A 23145-nucleotide genomic window follows, 5' to 3' on the forward strand; every position below is an offset into this window, starting at 1 on the left:
AAATCCCATATAGTCTGTTCTATTCAAGGCTTCCTTTGACTCTTAGGCCTACAGCTCCATGTCATTTCAACATGTTAGCTTCTCAAAGATACCCTCTGGTTGGCAAATTAGCACTAACTCACATTAATGGCAACAATGGCTGACACTTAAATAACGTGCCATAGAATTTTGCGGCATGAAGCTGTGCCGCAGTACGACGCAACTTTAAAAGAAAGAACCACTGTATCAAGTGTTTTAATTATGATTCGGAAAGGAGAGAAAGAGAGAGAGCACTGCCCCTAAGCTGCGAGGAGAACACAAAGTGAGGGGAGGGTGCAATGCTCAAATTTATTGAGTGTAGGGAGGGTTTCCTACCAGGAAACCTTATCGTTTAGTGTCCTCCGAGAGAGAACCCACTAGATGGCGTAGCAGTCGGACGTGTGTTTTTGTCTTATCCCTTCCTGTCCCATGTAAACATCATTTTTCTTTGTTTTTTCCCCGTATATATATTTAATATTTTAATATCACTTTCTATCTACGGACTGAATATACTCTCCTGCAACCCGCCTCACCCAATGTGGTACGGATCTGTTATTTTTATACTTAAGAACTCATCAACTCATCAAAAGCTAGCCAGCTAACTGGCTACCAGCTAACTGGCTACTAGTTAGCCACGGCCCGTCAGCTGTCTAAAGTACATCGGACTGTTAGCTTGGAAATAGGGGGCCCCCTTTTCACTTCTGGATAAAATTGTGCCCAATTTAAATGGCCTCGTACTCTGTCCTACATCATATGATATGCATATTATTATTACTATTGGATAGAAAACACTCTGAAGTTTCTAAAACTGTTTGAATTATATCTGTGAGTAAAACAGAACTCATTTGGCAGGCAAACTTCCAAACAGGAAGTTTGTGAAAGGCTTCGCCTATTCAATTGTCTTGTATTTATGGATCTGTATGCACTTCATGCGCCTTCCACTAGATGTCAACAGGCAGTAGAACGTGGAATGAAGTGTCTAGCCTTCTCTGGGACCGGATGGGAGTCGTTGGAGTGAGAGGTCAGCCATATTGGCAGTATTTGGCTACGCACTTAGGGCTTGTCATATATTTGTCTGCAATGTGTTAGGTAGACACAAAGAAATGCTCCGTCTGGGACGTTATTGGATATATTTGTGAAAAATATCCTAAAGATGGATTCTCAACTGAGTTTGACCAGTTTATTAGACTTTTATTATCACTTTTGGAATTTTTCGTTCATGCGTAAAATCTTCATGGACACGTGAACTACACCATGCTAGCCAAAGTTGCTATTTCGACAGAAATGGACATTCTAAAACAAAACAACGATTTATTGTGGAACTAGGATTCCTGGCACTGCATTCTGATGAAAGTTCATCAAAGGTAAGGGAATATTTATGATGTTATTTCGTATTTTTGTGGACTCTTTGGACTCCAACATGGCGGAGAATGGCTGAGCGGTGTCTCAGATTATTGCATGCTGTGCTTTTTACTAAAGTTATTTTTTTAAATCTAACACAGCGGTTGCATTAAGAACCAGTGTATCTTTAATTATATGTGCAACATGTATTTTTCAACAAAGTTTATGATGAGTTTTTCTGTTAGATTACGTGGCTGTCTAAAATTTCACCGGACATTTTGGTGAAATTTGTGACCATGTAAAATGTAAAACCACGATATGTAGCTATAAAAATTCACATTTTCGAACAAAACATAAATGTATTGTATAACATGATGTCATAAAACTGTCATCTGATGAAGTTGTTCAAAGGTTAGTGATTATTTTTATATCTTTGTGGGTTTTGTGAAAGCTATCTTTACGGTGAAAAAATGGCGTTGTGTTTTGGGCTAATGTGGTGAGCTAACATAAATATGTGTTGTGTTTTCGCTGTAAAACATTTTAAAAATCGGACATGTTGGCTGGATTCACAAGATGTTTATCTTTCATTTGCTGTATTGGACTTGTGATTTCATGAAATTACATTATATGATATCCCTGTGGCGCTAGGCTAGGCTATGCTAGTCAGCGTTTCTGATGAGAATGATCCCGGATCCGGGATGGGTGGTCTGTAGAGGAAGTCCCATCGGGCAAATTCTTTGGCCACTATACCCACCATACGGAGCCCTGCTGATCCGTCGTCTGAACCGTCGCCTGAACCGGAACCCCAACAGATGCTAGCCAGCTAACTAGCTACTAGCTAGTAGTCAGCTAGCCACTGCTAGTGGTCATCAGCTACCTCTAGCATGGACAACTCTCGCCAGTCTGCACAGTGCGACTCAAACCAGAGCAAATCAGACTTATTTTTCTCCATATCTCTGGATTCCTACCGCAAGCTCTGAACCTTTTATTCTTCACCTGGATCATCACAGCGAGCTAGCTGCTATTCAAGTGGCCACTTCTGGATAACGTCACTGTCCTGAAGCAATAACCAATTAGCTTGGAGCTATCCTTGCAAGGCCCATCTCCCGGCTAGCCAAAGAGGTCCATCAGCCACTACTTGGGCTACAATACCTCTTTTTGCCAATTGGCTTGGACCCCCGCCGACTCATCACGACTGGACCACCGACGTGATTCGCCCGATGGGGTTTTTCTCAACTGGCTCCGCCATCGCTTCGTCCCCTGAAATCCCATCCGAGAGCATGTTAGCCGCGGCCTGCTAGCTGTCCAGAGCACATCGGACTGTTAGCTTAAGAGGCCCACCAGACAAATTCTTTGGCCACTATACCTATTCTGCCAATTGGACTGGTTTACCACACGGAGCCCTGCTGATCTGTCTGCCGATGTAACAGCACGAGGGGGCCACAACAGACTTTCTTCCGTCACGACGTCCTTCCAAGGCCCTTCTGTTAGCTTGCTAGCCCCGGCCCGCAAGCTGCCTGAAGCCACTCACTGGACTCCTATGATCACTCGGCCACGCATGCCTCTCACTAAAGTCAATATGCCTTGTCCATTGCTGTTTTGGTTAGCATTTAGTGTCGTATTTCACTGTAGAGACTCTAGCTCTGCTCAATATGCCTTATTTAACACTTTAGTTCCACCTACCACACATTTAAATTATATTTCTTGGGACAATATCTCTTTCATCGTCACTCTATGCACAGGTTTACCCTCACTGTATCCACATCCTATCATACCTTTGTCTGTACATTATGCCTTGAATCTATTCTACCGTGCCCAGAAATCTGCTTTCACTCTCTGTTCTGAACGTACTATACGAACAGTTATTTTAGCCTTTAGCCGTACCCTTATCCTACTCCTCGTCTGTTCCTCTGGTTAACATTAGAAGCCTCCTCCCTAAGTTTATTTTATTCACTGCCCTAGCACACTCTGCCAACCCGGATGTCCTAGCCGTGTCTGAATCCTGGCTTAGGAAGATCACCAAAAGCCCTGAAATTCCGACAAGAAAGAACTGCCAGGGGTGGTGGTTTTGCAATCTACTGTAGAGATACCCTGCAGAGTTCTGTCTTACTATCCAGGTCTGTAACCAAATAATTCGAGCTTCTTCTTTTAAAAATGCACTTTTCCAGAAACAAGTCTCTCAACGTTGCCACTTGCTATAGACCACCCTCTGCCTCCAGCTGTGCCCTGGACACCATATGTGAACTGATTGCACCCAATCTATCTTCAGAGCTAGCGCTGCTATGTGACCTAAACTGGGACATGCTTAACACCCCGGCCACCCTACAATCTAAGCTTGATGCCCTCAATCTCTCACAACTTATCAATGAACCCACCAGGTACAACCCCAAATCCGTAAACACGGGCACACTCATAGATACCGAACCAACTTGCCCTCCAAATACACCTCTGTTGTTTTCAACCAAGATCTCAGCAAACACTGCCTCATTGCCTGCATCCGTAACGCCTGCAGCCTTCCTAATAGACCTGGTCCGGGTATCCTGGAAGGATATTGACCTCATCTCGTCAGTAGAGGATGCCTGGTCATTCTTTAAAAGTGCCTTCCTCACCATGTTAAATAAGCATGCCCCTTTCAAAAAATGTAGAACCAGGAACGAATATAGCCCTTGGTTCTCTCCAGACCTGAATGACCCTATTACTAGCCTGTTCAACCTCTCTTTCGTATCGTCTGAGATTCCCAAAGATTGGAAAGCTGCCGCGGTCATCCCCCTCTTCAAAGAGGGGGAGACACTATAGATCCAAACTGCTTCAGACCTATATCTATCCTACCCTGCCTTTCTAAGGTCTCGAAAGCCAAGTTAACAAACAGATTACCGACCATTTCAAATCCCACCATACCTTCTCCGCTATGCAATCTGGTTTCAGAGCTGGTCATGGGTGCACCTCAGCCACGATCAAGGTCCTAAACGATATCATAACCGTCAACGATAAGAGCCATTACTGTGCAGCCGTATTCATCGACCTGGCCAATGCTTTCGACTCTGTCAATCACCACATTCTTATTGGCAGACTCAACAGCCTTGGTTTCTCAAATTAGTGCTTCCACTGGTTCACCAACTACTTCTCTCATAGAGTTCAGTGTGTCAAATCGGAGGGCCTGTTGTCCGGACCTCTTGCAGTCTCTATGGGGGTGCAACAAGGTTCAATTCTCGAGCCAACTCTCTTCTCTGTATACATCAATGATGTCGCTCTCGCTGCTGGTGATTCTCTGATCCACCTCTACGCAGACAACACCAGTCTGTATACTTCTGGCCCTTCTTTGGACACTGTGTGAACTAACCTCGAGACGAGCTTCAATGCCATACAACTCTCCTTCCGTGGCCTCCAACTGCTCTTAAATGCACGTAAAACTAAGTGCATGCTCTTCAACCGATCACTGCCCGCACCTGCCCACCCGTCCTGCATCACTACTCTGGACAGTTCTGACAGAATATGTGGACAACTACAAATACCTAGGTGTCTGGCTAGACTGTAAACTCTCCTTCCAGACTCACATTAAGCATCTCCAATCTAAAATTAAATCTATAACTGGCTTCCTATTTCGCAACAAAGCCTCCTTCACTCATGCTGCCAAACATACCCTCGTAAAACTGACCATACTACCGATCCTTGACTTCAGCGATGTCATTTACAAAATAGCCTCCAAAACGCTACTCAGCAAATTGGATGTAGTCTATCACAGTGCCATCCATTTTGCCATCAACGCCCTATATATTACCCCCCACTGCGACCTGTACGCTCTCGTTGGCTGGCCATCGCTCATACTCGTCGCCAAACCCACTGGCTCCAGGTCATCTACAAGTCTCTGCTAGGTAAAGCCCTACCTTATCTCAGCTCACTGGTCACCATTGCAGCACCCACCCGTAGCACGCACTCCAGCAGGTATATCTCACTGGTCACCCCCAAAGCCAATTTCTCCTTTGGCCGCCTTTCCTTCCAGTTCTGTACGTCCAATGACTGGAACGAACTGCAAAAATCACTGAAGCTGGAGACTCATATCTCCCTCACTAGCTTTAAGCACCAGCTGTCAGAGCAGCTCACAGATCACTGCACCTGTACATAGCCCATATGTAAACAGCCCATCCAACTACCTCATCCCCATACTGTATTTATTAATCTTGCTCCTTTGCACCCCAGTATCTCTAATTGCACATTCATCTTCTGCACATCTACCATTCCAGTGTCTAATTGATGTATTGTAATTACTTCACCACCATGGCCTAGTTATTGCCTTATAACTCTCTTATCTTACCTCATTTGCACTCACAGTATATAGACCTTTTGTTTTCTTTTTTTCTACTATATTATTGACTGTATGTTTGTTTATTCCATGTGTTGTTGAATGTGTCGAACTGCTGTGCTTTATCTTGGCTAGGTCGCAGTTGTAAATGAGAACTTGTTCTCAACTAGCCTACCTGGTTAAATAAAGGTGAAATAAAAATACATTTGAAAAAGATGGTAGCTTGGATTCATCATGAGAGGGATAGTAGCGTTTTTTGTTTTACCGTGTCATCAGAATCCTAATGTTAAAGCACATCAATACATATGGCTTGCTGGATGATACATGACACCCGAGGATGAGGATAAAGGTGGCTGGCATGGAGACTAGCATTCCATTGGCATTGGACAGAATTGATGGACGGTTCCCTCCCCAATCTCAGGGTGGTGTGAAATTATTAAATATGTATTTTCTCTCTTTCCTGTTCAAGTCCATATGTTTTCTAGGTGTTGTGGCACATTAGAAGGATCATTGTTCCATAGGCGGGATTGTTGGAAATTGACTTCAGAATGTTTTAGTATGTTTATAACTATAGAAGTGGATTAGCAGTAGTGACTAACATGTTCTGAGTTAGATGGAATGATTTATGTGCAAATTAATTCGTGGCCGGAGGCATGGTACATATGAGGCCTGTGTTTGAGACAATGTTTGCAATAGGGTGTTAGTTACAGAGTCTGGCAGGACCGACATCAGTGTATTCTGTGAAGTCCCAAAAACCAAAGGCATTAACGTTACAGGGAATTGGGAAAGCGGAATAGAATGTGACTGGATCGGAGATCTGTGTGGCTCATAAATGAAAGAAGGGGTATTAGAGTCTCTGTGTATAGTGATATCCGGGGTTAGTTCGTAGGAGGGGAAGGACAGCTAACTGTGCACAAAATAGAGACTACTATGAAGTTCAATTGAACATCACACATACCCAGATCATGGTGGGAGTAGCAGAGATAGTGTTGTCATTTCAGACACTATTGTCAACTTTCCGTGAGGGGTTCGTCAAAGAAGCCTGAAGGACGCTATAGTGATTAAGGCCACCGCAAGTGTATATCAGGTAGTCATGGAGTAAGAAGGAGATGGGGAGCGAAGTGAAAATGACATGGCTTGGAAACCTCTTGGAAGCGGGGAAGACTAGGTGAAAGCATGAATAGTTTTTTGGGGTCTTCATTTTTGTGGAACCCAGCAGGCATAGAGTTAGGCGAAGAGAGAGTGGGAATCGCCATGTTATCAAACGTAGGTTCTTCATTGCATATATAATTATGCAAAGCTCAACGCATTATTAAAACGTGTTGTTTTGTGTTGCTTTTTGCTTCTCAACTCTTGTGCTATTACTGTCATATGAACCAGAAGGAGGAATTGGAGAAAGTCAAAAGCTCCAGCTGAAATGTTGTCCGATGAGAGAGAAATAAGAGTGTGCATAGTGTGATTATGAATCAGGGGCTATACGTTTTGGAGGTCTAAAGAGACAAATCAACTGTGAATGTCAATCATGTATTATTATTATTTGTTTCATTCAGTGGGACTGTTCGGTTGTAATTTGAAATACTTGCTACAACAGAAGTGAATGTTTATATATAGGAGGAATGTATATGGTGTGGTCAATTAAGGGTGGATATGAGCCATGGGCTTGGAGAATTACTAAGTAAGGGAAGGAGCCTAGCAACAAAGATGTAATGTTTAGAGAAAAAGAGGAGACCACCTAAAGGGAGTATAAATACTTGTGCTGGTGGGAAAATGTATTTGTCTAATGCAGCTGTGTTACCCAGTGTGTGAATAAACTTGGTTTGCGCTTTACTAGTCGTCTTTGAGTTTTTACTCCGTTTATTTAGAACCTAACAAATGTCACTCGGCTCCGTCATATCCTCACATGGTCTCCTATCATGGCTATGCGGATGACATTCAACAACTTTTCTCCTTCCCCCATCTGACAAGCAAGTGGAGACACATCTCTGCGTGCCTGGCGGCTCACCACCTCATCCTTGACAAGATGGAGCTGCTCTTTCTCCCGGGGAAGGCCTGCCCACTCCAAGACCTCTACATCATGTTTGACAACTCCACAGTGTCCCCCTCCCAGAGTACAAAGAACCTTGGTGTGACCCTAGACAAAAACCCTGTCGTTCGCTGTAAACATCAACGCAGTGAATCGCCCCAGCAGGTTCATGCTCTACAACATCCGTAGAGTATGACCATACCTCACACAGGAAGCGGAGCATGTGTCAATCTGTCTGGACTACTGCAACTCACTGTTGGCTGAGCTCCCCGCTTGTGCTATCAAACTTATCCAGAACGTCACAAGCCACCTGGTGTTCAACATTCCCAAGTTCTTCCATGTCACTCCTCCACAATCTACTAGCTTCCAGTCAAAGCTTGCATCCACTACAAGACCACTGTACTTGCCTACGGAGCAGCAAGAGGAACTGCCCCACCCTACCTTCAGGCTATGCTCAAACCCTACACCCCAACGCGAGTACTCCGTTCTGCCACTTCTGGTCTCTTGGCTCTCCCAACCATACTAAGCCCAGGGACAACTCTTTTCTGTCCTTGCACCCCAATGATGGAACCAGCTTCCCCCTGAAGCTAGGACAGCAGAGTCCCTGCCCATCTTCCGAAAACCCACCTCTTCAAATAGTATTTTAAATAAACCCACAGATGATAGCTGCTTTATTGAAGAAAAATGTACTTACATTAACCACGTTTCCATCCACAGTTTTTATGTCAGTAAAGTCATATCATATAAAAAACAATCACCACAGCTGTGATGGAAACAGGAAGTTTTGGTACAATTTGATAAATGCCGACAGATAATTTGTTCGTTCAACATGGTGGAATCTTTTTTCAAGGGCAGTCTCGCAAAAAGACGCATTCTAACTACCCTTATTCAAAGCACTCTGAACAAATTAAGGGAATCGTTCACAAACATTGGCACATTCTAAAATCCGATGATAGTCTCGGTAATGTGTTTTCGGACCTTCCCTTGGTCGTATTTTCGCGGGGCAGAAATCTCAGAGACCAATTGGTACACTCTGATTTACCACCCCAAGATATTCCTGAACAACGTCTATTTGCGCCCCTACTGGATGGAAATTATAAGTGTAATGGCTGTGCTCAATGCAATGGCACTTATAAATGCAGATCCTTCAAACACCCACAAACAGGGAAATCGATCCCAATCAAAGGTGTTATTACGTGCTCCACTAAGGCAGTTATTTATCTTATAACTTGTCCTTGTGGTAAAAATTATGTGGGTAAAACAAAGCGTGAATTAAAAGTACGTATCTCAAAGCATCGTAGCACCATTAGGTGCCAAAACTTGACCTACCCAGTTGCGGCCCACTTTTTGGAGGCAGGCCACTCGATTTCGTCTCTGCGTTATATTGGCATCGAACATGTCACCCTCCCTAGGAGAGGGGGTGACCTTGATAATTTATTGTTAAAACGAGGCTGCCTGGATCTTTAACTTAAAGACCCTTGCTCCCTTCGGTCTCAACGTGGACTTTGATCTGAAGCCATTATTGTGATTGTTGTGACTTTGCCATTGTGGTTGTTTGTAGGCTTGTGTGGTCTTAAGTGAGTCTATGATCGTATGCTATCCATTTGTACTCCATTTGTATTGTATGCTGCTCCTTCTATGCCATTTAAATTTTTGAGAAATTAACCAATGATATTAGGCCACTCTTGGCCATGATTACAGACACATGTGAGTCTTGACACTATATAAACGAGTCATTCCGCAGTGTCTGTGATTGTACCCTGATGAAGACAGCTTGCCTGTCGAAACGTTGGTAAATTAAATCTGAGCTCCTAGAGTGTGGGGCTCTCCTTTATTTTTACGTTTTCTACACCGCTAGCCAGCACCTCGCCTAAATAGGTGTGCGTTTCTTTTTCTTCAGGAATCTTTTTTTGTGTCTGTAAATTCATTATGCATGAAATGGCGGTGGAAATACCTTTATGCGCAAATATTGATATAATAACCATCATATTGAAGTAAACTTGGTGTCACGACTTCCGCCGAAGTCAGGTCCTCTCCTTGTTCAGGCGGCGCTCGGCGGTCTTCTAGCCATCATCGATCCACTTTTCATTTTCCATGTGTTTTGTCTTGTTTTTCCTCACGCCTGGTTTCAATTCCCTCAATCATTTGTTGTGTATTTAACCCTCTGTTCCCCCCATGTCTTTGTGTGGGATTGTTTATTGTAAGTGCACGTGTTGTTTGGTGCGCGTCAGGTTTTTGTACCCAATTATTTTTTGTTATTTTTATGCCGTAGTTTTTGCTATTAAACTGCTCTGGCTATTACCAAGTTCTGCTCTCCTGCGTCTGCCTTCCCTGCCACCGATTACACACCCCTTACACTTGGAGTCACGCAATGATATGGTGTGTGGTCCTCCCACTACAACTTGGAAAGCAAGCAGTTTATAAGGCTACAGATGAAATAAGATGAACTTCACAGGGTGGTGAAAGTGCGTTTTGATCTTGATGCTCCTTTCCAATAAATATCGAGGGTCTTATTGTGCTGACATGATGATAGATTCTTGACTGCCGTTTGACAAATAAAAATATTATCGCTCTAATCGACAATCATTTCATCATGTAGATTATACCCGCATAGCCTAGCCACATTGTATCTGCAAGCTGTTGGCTAGAGCGCATATGCCAAGACCAGACAGAGTAGGCACATTTGCTGTTTAAGGCAACAGTTTTTGTGACAAAACTATTGTTAGAGTTAAAAATGCGATGAAAAACTATTGAAATTTAGATTTTTATTCGGTACATGAAAACTTAAGTGAAAAAGTGCATTTTGTGTGCAACACATCATCGCGCACTGATTTTTATCCACAAAAGTCAATTTGGTGGGAAAATTTGCATATTTTCTTTATGAGGATTCTAGAGTATTCACATTAAAATCTGTCCCAATTGGATGGAAGCCTAGATATATGGTTGTCCCACCTAGACATCTTAGGATAAATGCACTAAGTGTAAGTCGCTCTGGACAATGACTAAAATGTAAAATGCACATGTGTATTATGGCTGGACAAAAATAAACTGCTAAAGGTTTTTTTTGTTGAAGGTATTGAGATTACTCAAAACAAGTATAAATTCAATGTTTGCATGTATCTGTGTGTTTATTTGCGTGTATGTGTGTGCCTGTGTGTGTGTGTGCTGACCTGCGTAGCCCTCCACCATGGTGATTCTGAAGTAACCACGGAACGCAGACACTGAGGTGATGGTGTAGGTCAGGATGTTGTTAGGGGGAGAGTCCTCATCTGTCGCCTGGGAGAGAAAGATAGAGTGATTACAAGTTATTATTTTTTGAATTTTGTTATTACAATGTATTTAACTCAAGTGCAGTTGTAACATTGATGCGTTGGCAGTATTTACTCAACGTTTGTTATGCCAATAAAGCCGTTTGTATTTTAATTTGATGGGGGAGAGGGGGGATAGAGGAAGAGGAGCGGTGGAGAGGAGGAGAGGGAGAGGGGGGTTGGAGAGGGATGGAGAGAAAGAGAGTGTGTTATTTAGTGAGTGAATGAGTGAGTGAGTGGGAGAGAGAGAGATAGAGAGAGAGAGAGAGAGAGAGTGATAAAATGATTACACTTGAATGAGAAAGACAATGTTTGGATGCTCAGATGGTACAGTATCAGTGATACAGTGTTACAGCCTGTGGATAAGACAGCAGGCTGTCAGTCAGTGTGTTATTGGGTAGATTAGAATTTAGGCCCATTATTAGCATACCAGTGTTAAAGATGCACTCTCAAACTTTGTACAATTTCAGCCAGTCATTTTGAAAGTGATGACATGAGTACCATGTCATCAAATTGTATACTACGTCATCAACTTTTTGGGGTGCAATTCGCATGACAAGTTACGAATCCAATCTGAACTATATGTTACGTATTTGTTGTCCTTAAGATCCAGGACTGCATCTTTAATATTGAATGAACACCAGCGGAGCAATACAGCAAATAGGGAACAGCCAGAAGTGTGAATGTCCCATTCCAATGTGTGTGTTTGTATGTGTGTGTGTGTGTGTGTGTCTATCTCTCTCTCTCTGTGTCCCATTCCAAGTTAATCCAAACAACAATAACACTCAGAACTTCAGCTTGAATGGATAGAATATTAATACGGAGGCATTGAGAGTCATTGGAGCTTCCTAGGGCATCAGTATGGTTTGGACATTTAAAACGCTGACTTGGGTACATATGCAAAAATGTTTATGATAATGTAGAGATTTGACTGGTTATTTCTCTGACTGAGAAAACACCACTCTCGTCTCTCTCAATTCAATCCTATCTCTATATCTCTTAATCTAACTTGCTCAACTTCGCACCTCTCTCTCGCTCTCACTCTCTCTTGCTCACTCTCTCTTCAAATACTTTATGATAAGGCATAACTCTCCGACCAACTGAGAGGGGTGAAAGATAACAGAGAGGAGGAGGAGGAAAAGAGAGGGAGAGGAAAGGAGAGGCGGAAGCAGGGAAACAGAGACTCTGGGAGGCAAAGAAAATGCATTATTTGTACTGATGAAGAGAAAGGGATGATGTGTGTGGGGCTGAAAGGTAGAAAAGCTTTTGTGTGCTATGTGTCACAGTATCCCCTTCCCCATCATCTCTCTCACTCCTTTCGTTTTGGCTTCACAGTACCCCTTGATCTCTCTCTCTCTCTCTCTATCTTAGATCCAGGGTTTTCGGAGGCTTGGGGGTCTGGTCATTGGCAAATCCATAAATCGCTGACACGCACACTTTCCACTTGCAGGCTTCCTTATTTCTCTCAGGCATCATATTAATAGCCAGAGTGTTTAAGGTTAGCTCCGTCTAATCAAATACAGCAAATAGACCGTTCAGTCCCTGCTCTCACACACACACACACACACACACACACACACACACACACACACACACACACACACACACACACACACACACACACACACACACACACACACACACACACACACACACACACACACACACACACACACACACACACACACAGGGCAAATAAAGCACGGCGGGAGACCCTGAAACATGCTGAGCTGTACCAAGCCAAGTCCCAAATGCCATCCTACTCCCTATTTAGTGCACTACATTTAACTGAAGTCAAAAGTAGTGCACTAAATAGGGAATAGGATGACCCAAAAGTATAGCACTAAATGAGGATTAGGCTGAAAATGTACACTCGGAATTGAGCTCAGGTACATCCTGTTTCCATTGATCATCCATGAGATGTTTCTACAACTTGATTGGAGTCCACCTTTGGTAAATTCAAATGATTGGACATGATTTGGAAAGGCACACACCAGTCTATATTAGGTCCCACAGTTAAATTAAGAGTGCATGTCAGAGCAAAAACCAAGCCATGAAGTCGAAGGAATTGTCTGTGGAGCTCCGAGACAGGATTGTGTCGATGCACAAATCTGGGGAAGGTTACAAAATATGTCTGCAGCATTGAAGGTCCCTAAGAACACAGTGGCCATTCTTAAATGAAAGAAATTTGGCACCACCAAGCTGGCCGCCCGGCCAAACTGAGCAATCGGGGGAGAAGGGCCTTGGTCAGGGAGGTGACCAAAAATTCGATGGTCACTCTGACAGAGCTCTAGAGTTCCTCTGTGGAGATGGGATAACCTTCCAGAAGGACAACCATCTCTGCAGCACTCCACCAATCAGGCCTTTATGATAGTGTGGCCAGACGGAAGCCACTACTTAGTAAATGGCGCATGACAGCCTGCTTGGAGTTTGCCAAAGGGCACCTAAAGGACTCTCAGACCATGAGAAACAAGATTGTCTGGTTTGATGAAACCAAGATCGAACTCTTTGGCCTGGATGCCAAGAGCCACGTCTGGAGGAAACCGGGAACAATCCCTACGGTGAAGCATGGGGGTGGCAGCATCATGCTGTGGGATGTTTTTCAGCGGCAGGGACTGGGAGACAAGTCAGAATCAAGGCAAAGCTGAACTGAGCGAAGTACAGAGAGATCCTTGATGAAAACCTGCTCCAGAGTGCTCAGGATCTTGGACTGGGGCGAAGGTTCACCTTCCAACAGGACAACGGCCCTAAGCACACAGCCAAGACAATGCAGAAGTCTCTGAATGTCCTTGAGTGGCCCAGCCAGAGCCCGGACTTTAACCCAATCAAACATCTCTGGAGAGAACTGAAAATTGCTGTGCAGCATCGCTCCCCATCCAACCTGACAGAGCTTGAGGATCTGCAGAAAAGAATGGGAGAAACTCCCAGACATATGTGCCAAGCTTGCAGCGTCATACCCAAGAATATTCAATGCTGTAATTGCTACCAAAGGTGCTTCAACAAAGTACTGAGTAAAGTGAATACTTCCAGTGGTTGCTCCTCTGAAAGTTTTGCGATTATGCTGCAGTATTTAGAGGTCATTTGTGGTTTAGTACGGTACCCTGCGTCACCACTTCATTGCTCCAGACCAGCGCAAGGGGGAGAGAGAAGCACTGATTATGCTTTTGTAGTCTCTAACTGACAATGAATGGGCGACATAAACCTAAATAGAAACTGATAATTGTGCACAACATCAGTATTACTTACTAAAACAGTTGTTACACTAAAGTTTTTATTATTTTATTCTGTTTGGATTATTTTGCTCTTACTGTAGTTGTGTAGCCCACTCCCGACCCATCACATTGTACAGCGCCTGAATGGTGCAACGGTCTAAGACACTACATAGCAGTACAAGCTGTGTTTCTACAGATGCTGGTTCAATACCCATGCTGGTCTCAACTGGGAGACCCCTGAGATGACTGTAGGTTTTTGGTTTCTCCCCCTCTAAAAACAGAAATGAAGAATTTTAAATAACAAACTGGCTTTATTTACAAATTAGTAACAATGTCTTACCCCATGTTCAACAATGGCCTTTTCCTCGCTCATTTTACGTGATTTGAAAACAAAATCATCTCCAAAATATTGTTATATTTTACACAAAGCGATTATTATTATTGTTAATTTAGAATTATATAAAAGCCCCTTGGATATTCTCATAGATATGTTATTAACCCTGTTATTAGCAGGATATTATATATTGGTCATATTGGTCATGGCTCCCGAGTGGCGCACAATGGGATTGCCTTGCAGTTCTCCAGCTGTATCCACTGAAAGAGCATGAGGTTCAAGGCACAAGAGCAGGGGGCATGGGATGGGCCGCAGAGCCGCGCACAGAAGACGGACCTAGGGGTAGGGAGAAGGAGGAAGGGAAAGGGGGGGTGGTCCCCTACCTCGCCACACTGGGTAGCACAGAGCAACACTTTAAGGGGCATTGCACTAATAATGGCGCTGACGAGGGAAACGTTCCCGCTGTTCTTAGTGCCAGTCTGCACGTTCAAACTAAAACAATGTAACTAATAGTGGCATCTTTACGCTTTCGTTAATAAAATAATGATACAAATACTCTTTCAAACTGCCAATGTTTTTTTAAGGATCCATAACAAATTACTATGGAATAATTTTGATTATATTTTTTTATTTAATTAGGCAAGACAGTTAAGAACAAATTCTTATTTACAATGATGGACTAGGAACAGTGGGTTAACTGCCTTGTTCAGGGGCAGAACAACAGATGTTTACCTTGTCAGCTCGGGGATTCAATCTAGCAACCTTTCGGTTACTGGCCCAACGTTCTAACCACTTGGCTACCTGCCGCCCCATATCACTGAATTACAGAAATATCATCCAATCCTATATAAGTAATTATTGAAGGAGAGTCACGTCATATTTTTCAATATACTGTAGGCCTATCGTAGGCAACTTGAATCTCACTAGTGTTGAGTAATGTGCTGTTAAAAGTGCTGTAGGTCTTATTTATTTAACGAGCATATTGAAGTTAGAAGCAATAAGATTTGAAGCAATAGCCTACAACTATTTAGCACTGTTTAGCACAGCTCGGAGGCAAGTATGGAGACTGGTCTTGATAAATCAATGACATTTTTATTTTGACTGAATCTTCGTTTGGGTATTGGTTAGACTAAAATTATACAATTGGAATAGAAACACCATAATATTAATACAATTAATCAGCAACATTTCTTAAAATTGTCCCATCTACTATGTTCTTACAAAAAAGTTTTTTCAATTCTCTAGTACAGACACTATTGAAGGCTATCACATGCTTCTCAAAGATGCCCTCTAGTGGTCAAACTAGCACTAACTGGCATTCATGGTACCAGTGGATAGCACTTAAATAATGTGCCATAGAATTATGCGGCACCACGCAAGCTGTGCTGCAGTACGCTGCAACTTTTAAAGGACAAACTGTGATATTTCCGGATATTATTTGTAATAAATTGGCAAAAATGTCTGAAAACCTGCTTTTTGTTTTTGCTTTGTCATTATGGGGAATTGTGTGTAGATTGATGAGGGAAAACAACTATGTAATACATTTTAGAATAAGGCTGTTACATAATAAAATGTAGATAAAGTGAATATTTTCTGAAGGCACAGTATGTGTGCATGCACACATGCGCGCGCACACACACACGCATGCACACACACATAGACAAACTCCACTTAAACTGTGTATCTAAAATCGAAGAGGGCAATCGGCTTGGGTAAAAATGAGGAGAAATTACATCAAAGCAAAAGTCAACTTGATATTGGTCTCAGGGTGTATCCTTTGTGTCACAACTTAGACCTCCCCCCTCCTCCTCCTGCCCTGGTGTGTGTGTGTTTATGCTTATGTCTATCTGTCTATCAATGTGTGTTTGTCCGTGTGTGTGTGTGTGTGTGTGTGTGTGTGTGTGTGTGTGTGTGTGCTTGTGTCCATCTGTCTATGTGTGTCTGTGTGTTTATATGTGTGTCTTTGTGTGTGTCTTCACCTACCCTGATTCGGGCCACCTGTTGTGCGGCCTGTTCGTTCTCTCTCAGTGAGCCCATGTAGGCCTCCTTCTGGAAAAGGGGTGTGTTGTCATTGACATCCAGAACATTGATCCACAGCCTGCCCGTGGTCTCCTCCCCACCCCCGTCCCGGGCCAGCACGGTCAGAGTGAATCGACGCATCAGCTCATAGTCCAGATTGCCCCACAGATGCACCCAGCCTGTCTCAGTGTCCAATGAAAACCTGGGGGAGAGGCATGTGACAGGACAATAACAATACCCAGGATTCAACAAATGAGACTTATTTAATTATAAAAACGTTCAATCATGCCCTTTGATAAAAGGTAGGATAATTAATTTATATGGTATCTCAGTCTGTGTATTTAGGTGTGTCTTACTGGTCAGGCTCATCACTGAAGTAATACCGCACTGTCCCAAACGTGCCAAAGTCACCGTCTGTAGCCTGAGGAGAGGGAAGAAAGGGATATTATTCAACGTTTGTATGCATGTATGCAGATTGAAGAGTGAGGAGAAGGGAAAGGCATCAGCAGTCTTTGGGTGACAGTGACACACACAGGGACACATGACAGACCAAGGAACATATTTAAGCATAACACCCCACTGGATATTCAATGGACGGTGCTACAGTACACCCTCTAAAAAACCCTAAGGCTGAATCCCAAATGACACCCTATTTCCTATATAGTGCTGTGTGAATAGGGTGCCATTAGATTGTGGCGTTGGATTACCTCAAAACATGTAGAAGAACAAGAAATACGGTGCAAATCAAATCACCACTATGCAAGTAGTGTGTTTACAATTTCTGTTGAAGCAGCTGTGAATGCAATAAAATATACATAAAACATCAGAATAAAAAACAGCATGTTTTGGTATATAGCTGAGGGATGTGACCAAGAAATGTAACCTCTCTCCAATTCAGACGTGGGTTGGGACAAGCATGCATTGGCAGGTAAACTGTAGGATGAGCAGGCTACTACTATTCCTCCATTGTTTATCAGTGCAATTTTGAGGGCTAACTAGCTGAAAAAGTTTGAGGGTTTATCTAATGTTCCCTAGTTAGATTTTGGCTCATCTCGCTCTGGCTAGCATTAGTTGTTGATCTTGTTGTTGATGTGCATAACTGAGGGAGAGAGCCTACCTTTTCATGGTTGTTTGATCAATAGATAGGACTGTAAAGTACCCAAATGTAAGAGTCTCCCCTGGTATTTACATATTTGCAGAAATCCATTCAGGTGTATTTTGTGGCTTTTGACGAATGCGTTCTAATGGCAAAGTTGTGCTGTTGCTACTGCCTGAAAAACAGTCCAGTTCGAAGTGAATTATGGCAGGCCCATGAGGCAAATGGCTTATTTGCATAAAGGCCTACTGTAGCTCTGATTGACTATGGCTCACCGGTCATTGAAGACTCCGGTCCTGGACGAGACAGATGTTTTTATTAGGTTTTATTTACTGCACTGCCTATTAATTGCTCAAACGCATGGCCGCTTTCCCACTATAATGCTATAGAATTTTCACAAATGCCATACTCTGTCATTCCCAAACATTCTATCAATTTATGAAAATGTGAAAATGACCATATCTAAGTGCTCACTTGTCAGAAGAAAATTAAATCTCATATTCTTCCTGGGGGTATATATGAACATATTTGATGTTGCTAAAATGCTGTCAGTTCTACTTTAAGTCCAAGGCCGTCATTGAAAATAAAAATGTGTTCTTAACTGACTTGCCTAGTTAAATAAAGGTTAAAAATAAATAATGTCTTTACCATTTTGAAACCTTTGAGTGCGTTGTTTACTGTTCATTTCTAATATGTTTTTGTTAATGTTGTTTTTGTGGCTTCTCACTTTTGTTTATGTGTTCATTTCACTTGCTTTGGCAATGTAAACAATTTTTTCCCATGCCAATAAAGACCCATTGAATTGATAGAGATAGAAGTGTGTGTGTGTGTGAGATGCATACATCTAAGTGATTGTGTTTGCAGTTCCTCCACACAAATCCACCTCCTATTTGCTTAGTTGATCTACCCCTCAAAGAATCAAACATCTCAAGCGAGACCCTCCAACATAATCTCCAGTCATGATTGAACCATTCCTCTAACTCTAATGTCTTGCACTCTCCAGCCATTGACAGAGCATACAATCCCACATTCCCACTTCCTAGTTCTTCGTCCTCTGTTTGTGTAGGTCGGTTTCAAAATATTTGGAGGTGAAAGCTTCCACTCAGTGATGACAGAGAGGTAGAGAGGAACACAGATAATCAGGCCATACCATTTCAGGTTGAGGAGGGTTGCTTTTATGGCTAATATGACCTGGAATTTGAATTACCGAGCTCCTAAAATTACTTTTCTGCTGGGCTCTGAGGAATGGAGGGGGCGTGGAAATAGTCTACCAGGCCTGCTGTAGACACTACCCTCCAAACACAGACAATCCCCTCTCCTCCCGGCGCTACACATCTAAACACCTCCACACAAACAGCAACACACACGCAAATGCACACACCATCATATCCGTAATATAGAGTCAATTGCTTCGCAACTACGTGAAACGCACGAATACCAACATACGCACGCGTGGGAGCACCCACGCATACACACCAGTAAAGATGTCCAGTATCTGTCAGGCAGTGTGTTGGAGAGCACACAGCTGTGACGAAGATGCAGCCAACAGAGCAGTCCATCTTTCTCTCTCAAATTGAAATTCATATCCAAATTGAATATGCTTTAATGGCATGAATAACAGGGTCAATGTTGCCAAAGCAAAGTGATACACACAAGGATGATAATAACATTGACAACATAACATTGACAACAATAAAAATAGTAGCGATATTTAAAAACAAAAATAATGGTCAACATTTAGAATTGATTTAAATATATATATATATATACAGTTCCGGTCAAAAGTTTGGACACACCTACTCATTCCAGGGTTTTTATTTATTTTTACTATTTTCTACATTGTAGAATTATAGTGAAGACATCAACACTATAAAATACCACATTAAATCATGTATTAACCAAAAAAGTGCTAAACAAATCAAAATATATTTTATATTTGAGATTCTTCAAAGTAGCCACCCTTTGCCTTGATGACAGCTTGGCATGACAGATTTCATTCTTGGCATTCTTTCAACCATCTTCATGAGGTAGTCAAATAGTCTGGGTAGCCATTTGTTTAGCTGTTCAGGAGTCTTATGGCTTGGGGGTAGAAGCTGTCTTTTCAACCTAGACTTGGCGCTCTGCTACCACTTGCCATGTGGTAGCAGAGAGAACAGTCTATGACTAGGGTGGCTGGGGTCCTTGGCAATTTTTGGGGCCTTCTGCTTGGTATAGAGTTCCTGGATGGCAGGAAGCTTGGCCCCAGTGATGGACTGGGCTGTACGTTCTGTAGTGCCTTGCGGTCAGAGGCAGAGCAGTTACCATACCAGGAGGTGATGCAACCAGTCAGGATGCTCTCGATGGTGCAGCTGTATAACTTTTTGAAGATCTGAGGACCTGTGCCAAATCTTTTCAGTCTCCTGAGGGTGGATAGGAGTTGTCGAGCCCTCTTTACGACTGTCTTGGTGTGTTTGGACCAGGTTAGTTTGTTGGTGATGTGGACACCAAGGAACTTGAAGTTCCCAACCTGCTCCACTACAGCCCTATAGATGAGAATGGGGGAATGCTCGATCCTCCTTTTTCTGTAGTCCACAACCATCTCCTTTTTGATCACGTTGAGAGAGAGGTTGTTATCCTGGCACCACACTGCCAGGTCTCTGACCTCCTCCCTATAGGCTGTCTCATCGTTGTCAGTGATCAGGCCTACCACTGTTGTGTCGTCTGCAAACTTAATGATGGTGTTGGAGTCGTGCTTGGCCATGCAGTCGTGGGTGAACAGGGAGTACAGGAGGGGACTGAGCACGCACCCCTGAGGAGCCCCTGTGTTGAGGATCATCATGGCAGCGTGGCCCGTCAGGAAGTCCAGGATCCAGTTGCAGAGGGAGGTGTCATGATGATGCCATGATGATCCTCAACACAGGGGCTCCTCAGGGGTGCGTGCTCAGTCCCCTTCTGTACTCCCTGTTCACCCACGACTCCCAGGGTCCTTAGTCCCAGGGTCCTTAGCTTAGTGATGAACTTTGAGTGCAATATGGTGTTGAACATTGAGCTGTAGTCAATGAATAGCGTTCTCACATAGGTGTTCCTTTTGGCCAGGTGGGAAAGGACAGTGTTGAGTGCAATAGAGATTGCATCATCTGTGAATCTGTTGGGGTGGTATGCAAATTGGAGCGGGTCTAGGGTTTCTGGGATGATGGTATTGATGTGAGCCATGACCAGCCTTTCATGACTACAGACGTGAGTGCCACAGGTTAGTAGTCATTTAGGAAGGTTACCTTGGTGTTCTTGGGCAAAGGGACTATGGTGGTCTGCTTGAAGCATGTTGGTATTATAGACTCTTCAGTGAGAGGTTGAAAATGTCAATGAAGACACTTGCCAGCTGTTCAGCGCATGCTCGGAATACACGTCCAGGTAATCCATCTAGCCTTGCGATCTTGTGGATGTTGACCTGTCTAAAGATCTTACTCATATCGGCTACGGAGAGCTTGATCACACAGTCGCGCTGAACAGCTGATGGTCTCAAGCATGCTTCAGTGTTGCTTGCCTCGAAGTGAGCATATAAGTTATTTAGCTCGTCTGTTAGGCTCGTGTCACTGAGCAGCTCGCGTCTGTGCTTCCCTTTGCAGTCCATAATAGTTTGCAAGCGCTGCCACGTGTGTCGGAGCCGGTGTAGCACGATTCAATCTTAGTCCTGTATTGACACTTTGCCTGTTTGATGGTTCGTAGAAGGGTTTAGCTGGATTTCTTATAAGCATCCGGTTTAGAGTCAATAAAAGCGGCAGATCTATCCTTTAGCTCAGTGCGGATGTTGCCTGTAATCCATGGCTTCTGGTTGCGGTACAGTCACTGTGGGGACAAAGTCATCGATGCACTTATTGATGAAGCTAGTGACTAATGTACTCCTCAATGCCATTGGAAGAATCCCGGAACATATTCAAGTCTGTGCTAGCAAAACAGTGCTGTAGCTTAGCATCTGCATCCTCAGACCACTTCCTATTGAGTCAGTCACTGATACTTCAATTAACAGGTGTGCCTTGTTAAAAGGTAATTTGTGGACATGTCTTTCCTTCTTAATGCATTTGAGCCAATCAGTTGTGTTGTTACAAGGTAGGGGTGGTATACAAAAGATAACCCTATTTGGTAAAAGACCAAGTCCATATTACGGCAAGAACAGCTCAATTAAACAAAGAGAAACAACAGTCCATCATTAATTTAAGACATGGATGTCAGTCAATCCAGAACATTTCAAGAACTTTGAAAGTTTCTTCAAGTGCAGTTGCAAAAACCATCAAGCGCTATGATGAAACTAGCACTGATGAGAACCGCCACAGGAAAGGAAGATCAAGAGTTACCTCTGCTGCAGAGGATAATTCATAGAGTTACCAGCCTCAGAAATCGTCAATTAACTGCACCTCATATTGCACCTCACAGATTTCAAGTAACAGACACATCTCAACATCAACTGTTCAGAGGAGACTGCGTGAATCAGGCCTTCATGGTCGAATTGCTGCAAAGAAACCACTACTAAAGGACACCAATTATCAGAAGAGACTTGCTTGGGCCAAGAAACACAAGCAATGGACATTAAACCGGTGGAAATCTGTCCTTTGGTCTGATGAGTCCAAATTTGTGATTTTTGGTTCCAACCTCCGTGTCTTTGTGAGACGCAGAGTAGGTGAACGGATGATCTCTGCATGTGTGGTTCCCACGGTGAAGCATGGAGGAGGAGATGTGATGATGTGGGGGTGCTTTGCTGGTGACACTGTCATTGATTTATTTAGAATTCAAGGCACACTTAACCAGCATGGCTACCACAGCATTTTGCAGCTATACGCCATCCCATCTGGTTTGAGCTTAGTGGGACAATCATTTGTTTTTCAACAGGACAATGACCCAAAACACACCTCCAGGCCGAGTAAGGGCTATTTGACCAAGTAGGAGAGTGATGGAGTGCTGCATCAGATGACCTGGCCTCCACAATCACCCGACCTCAAACCAATTGAGATGGTTTAGGATAAGTTGGACCGCAGAGTGAAGGAAAAGCAGCCAACAAGTGCTCAGCACACGTGGGAACTCCTTCAAGACTGTTGGAAAAGCATTCCAGGTGACTACCTCATGAAGCTGGTTGAGAGAATACTACACTGTCTTCAAGGCAAAGGGTGGCTACTTTGAAGAATATAAAATATATTTTCATTTGCTTTACACTTTTTTGGTTACTACATGATTCCATATGTGTTATTTCATAGTTTGATGTCTTAATAATAAAGAAAAACCCTTGAATGAGTAGGTGTATCCAAACGTTTGACTGGTACTGTGTGTATATGTATATATATATATATATACACACACACATAGTACCTGTGTAATAGCTGTCGCTTTCCTCATCCTCGGATGAGGTGAGGAGAGAAGGATCTTCGGACCAAAATGCGGAGTCAGGGAAATATGCCATCTTTATTTATTAATAACGAAAACTGATGGCAACACGAAACAAAACAAACACTTTCAAAATTTACAA

General features: G+C 43.1%; 1 protein-coding gene across 2 annotated transcripts in view; it reads right to left on the reverse strand.

The window, feature by feature from the left end:
• The window catches only part of LOC129853969 (cadherin-23-like), a 565813-nt gene that overhangs the window by 224480 nt on the left and 318188 nt on the right, over window positions 1-23145 (reverse strand). For both annotated transcript variants that reach the window (XM_055920546.1, XM_055920536.1), the window contains exons 14-16: window positions 16912-16976; window positions 16520-16757; window positions 10853-10958 (exon numbers count right to left, since the gene is read on the reverse strand). In XM_055920546.1, coding sequence (XP_055776521.1) covers window positions 10853-10958; window positions 16520-16757; window positions 16912-16976 — 409 coding nt within the window. The remainder of the gene's footprint in view (window positions 1-10852; window positions 10959-16519; window positions 16758-16911; window positions 16977-23145) is intronic.

The sequence above is a fragment of the Salvelinus fontinalis genome, chromosome 1 (assembly GCF_029448725.1).
Source record: "Salvelinus fontinalis isolate EN_2023a chromosome 1, ASM2944872v1, whole genome shotgun sequence".
NCBI lineage: Eukaryota > Metazoa > Chordata > Actinopteri > Salmoniformes > Salmonidae > Salvelinus > Salvelinus fontinalis.